Source organism: Oratosquilla oratoria, chromosome 18 (genome assembly GCF_046742065.1).
Source record: "Oratosquilla oratoria isolate Oo_2021 chromosome 18, ASM4674206v1, whole genome shotgun sequence".
Classification (NCBI taxonomy): Eukaryota; Metazoa; Arthropoda; class Malacostraca; order Stomatopoda; family Squillidae; genus Oratosquilla; species Oratosquilla oratoria.
The window spans coordinates 55159076-55162463 of record NC_134794.1 but is presented as its reverse complement, the minus strand read 5'-3'; the positions used below and the strand labels follow the sequence as shown (position 1 = coordinate 55162463).

Below are 3388 nucleotides of genomic sequence, written 5' to 3'. Positions count from 1 at the left end.
GTAAATAAGATAACACTGGTCAACAAAATTCATTAAAATACCTGTCCCACAAGCAAAAGAAGGTGAATGATAGGATTTTTTCGGCTAATTTCAAATATACTTTCAGAATTTTTCTATCAGGCATAGTTTTTCTGTGATAGTATATTAGAATTTAGACAATTATAACTAATAAATGAGGCTAATGTTTCAATGAAACTTACTTTTAAGATGTAGAAATGTATAATTTTTTAGTGTATTTTGCTTCTGGGAGATCCCATTTTAGTGTTCAATAGTAATCAGTCAGCATTGAAGAGCTCCGCTTCCCTTGATACCGGGTTTCCATGTTTTGAATGTCATGGTGAAACCTCTAACCGTGATTCTCACAGGCAGCGCCAAGATTTGCAGGGAAAAAGTCCAAGTGAGAGTCTAGGAAGTGGATTTTTAGGCTCATATTGTATCCCAATGCCTTGTAGGATGTCAGTGGCTCTTTTACAATTTCGGAATAGTTATTTGCTTTGTGATTCCCCAAAACTCTGCCCAAACTTTCTTAGATGATAGCCATGTAGCTTTTTCAAGATTGTTTACCTCTTCATCAAAATTCTGGTCTCTCATCAGCTCCCTAATCTGTGGTCCAACAAAAATACCTTCTTTGATTTTTGCGTCACTTACTCTAGGAAACTTATTTTCCAAATATGTGAATCCCTTGCCAGTTCTATCCATACCTTTAAAAAAATCATCAACCCTAGCTTAATATGCAAAGGAGGCAGATAATTTTTCTCTGAATCAACAAGAGGAGGATTGACAACATTCTTCTCTCCTGGGGTCAGAGATCGTTTCGGCCACACATTCTTTTCATTATGATTTTTTTTTTTATCCCGACTGTCCCACTCACAGAAAGCAACAAAACTTTGTGTAACCCAGCTGCATTCCAAGTAAAATTGCCATAACCTTCAGGTCACCACCGATATTCCATTTATGTTCTTCCTACTTAATTTTTTGCAATAAAAGTTTCATACTCTCGTATGTTTCCTTCGTGTTAGCTGCATGGGCCAGAGGAACAGAAGGAAACTTATTTCCATTGTGGAGCAAAACAACTCTCAGGCTCACTTTCGAAGAGTCAATAAACAAGCGCCACTCATTCCTGTCATATTTATGTTTAAATTTCTCCATAACATCATTTCAAAACACCACTCCATCCTCAAGTGAGAAAAACTGTTCAAAATCACAATGTCGCTTGCGATGAAAACTAACTTTGGATTCTTTCTGGAGAAGATTCTAGACCTTTAACCAGGAAGCAAGAAGTTCAGATTGCTTTTTTGACAAGTTTAAATCTCGCACAAGATCATTCAGATCTTCCTGACTCAATAAACGTGGCTCACTTAAATAACAGATTATCCGAAAGTACATAATCTCACGCAGTGTTGCCAAACTCAGTGTTGCCAACCGCTTGATTGAAATTTATCCCACGTAACACACGTAACGTAATATACCGTGGAACACAAAAACTGTGGGTGATTAAAAAAAATGGACAATATTTTTGGATTCTGCATGCAAAAACATATACGATACAGCTACTGTTTTCCTTGGGACAAATTCTTTGTTGACCAGTGTAATTAGAAATCAAAGATATAGATTAAGTTGGAACCGTACTTGAATTTGAGTCTAGGTATGTTAGAAAATTAGAGAATAGGAGACTAGACCCAACGAGCGTTGCTCCTTTCCTGTATACTACAAGTAAATGCAATTAGGTGTTTACACACACACACACACACACACACACACACACACACACACACACACACACACACACACACACACACACACACACACACACACACACACACACACACACACACACACACACACACACATACATACAAATAAACACACAAGGCACATAAATACACACAAACACACAAGACACACACACGCACACGCACGTACACACGCACGCACACGCACACACACCTTATCTAGTGTAGCCTACACTCGTAAACAAGAACATAACAATGTGCTCACCTTATTCACCTTTTTTTCGTCCTTACGAAGTCTCTCGGGTAATTCCATAGTCTTGTTGTGCAAAGATGTCCAGAATTTTGATCTCTTGAGGTTAAGACTTAAAGATTTTCTCTCATGGCGGCGGTTGCTCTTGTCCTTCTCCTTATTTGTGTTTTTCTCCTTGTTTTTGTCGTTGTGTTGGTGGGACATGGTCCTCATGAGGTCTTTGTTGATATTCTTGCCACCTTTGAACCAGTCGTTGTAGTGCTGCTTCGTGGTCATCCCCTCCGTGTTGCCTCCGCTCCTGGCTCCCTCCGTCAAGTTGTTGTAGTGCTGGATGGTCGTTGATGCTGCACGTAGTCGTCCTACCACCGAAACTCCTTCCGCTCCAACACCACCATTACCACCGCCTGCAGGGCCACCTTCACTTCCTACACCACTGACACCACTTCCCCCGGCGTTACTATCACCATTTGGTCCTCTCCCTGCAGCCGGATTTGACACCGTTTCTCCACCACTTCCACCTCCTCCACCTCCATCACCGCTGCTATCCAACACCCAGCCTCTACCCAAACCCCCGCAATTGTCTTTGTACATTAATGACATCGGTATACTGATACCACAGTCAGTATCACCCATACTCTCTTCTGAATTTTCCTGAATGGAGTCTATGAGGAGCTTGTTCTTTCCCAAGGAAACGGAGACGTAATTCTCCGAGGGATGAGACGTCTTCCTTGACTCGATCTCCATTGGGGTGTCTGAGAAGAAGTTAATGTTCTTGTTGATACTCAATGATTTCAGAGTTGAATCTTTCCCATAGTTAATCACTCGGTCCATCATAGTCCTCTAAATAAGGTCTTGCAGTCACAGAATTGTATAAGATCACCACACACCGGAAAAAGAAGGCTTCCAAGATATAGTGAATTACTTTTCTCTGTGAGTAACAAAAAATATTGATTTGAGTCTGACGGGGCGTTGTTGATTCTTTTGTCCTTTTCTCTTAAGTTTATTTTAGTTATTCTAAGCACATTGATAATTACTTTTATCGAATATAAATTATTATTTTCAGTTTATTCTAACCTAGAGTTTAATATTTCATTGTAGTCGTTAGATATTTTCTAGTTTGTATAAAGGCCACATAAAAATACATCTCAACCTGTGATATTTTTGTTGTGTTCCTGTCCTGAAAAAAGAGAATAGTAATGTTTTAAAAAGATATGCTAGTCACAAAACAAATGGAGAAATTGCTAGCTTGTGTCGAAATACTATACGTGTGGACGAGTAAATCTACGCATATGTACCGTATGTTTTCACGTGTCTTCATGCTTGTAATTGTTTTATTGGGTGGTTGCACATACACATTTCCACGTATCTTCATGCTTGTATATGCATGCAAGTACATTTCCTCATG

General features: G+C 39.4%; 1 protein-coding gene across 1 annotated transcript in view; it reads right to left on the bottom strand.

Annotated features, from left to right (window-relative positions):
* Positions 1–3148, bottom strand: part of LOC143034950 (uncharacterized) — a 41030-nt gene extending 37882 nt beyond the window's left edge. Inside the window, exon 1 of the mRNA XM_076201298.1 lies at positions 1999–3148. Coding sequence (XP_076057413.1) covers positions 1999–2817 — 819 coding nt within the window. The 5' untranslated portion in view covers positions 2818–3148. The remainder of the gene's footprint in view (positions 1–1998) is intronic.
* Between the last annotated feature and the right edge of the window lie 240 nt (positions 3149–3388).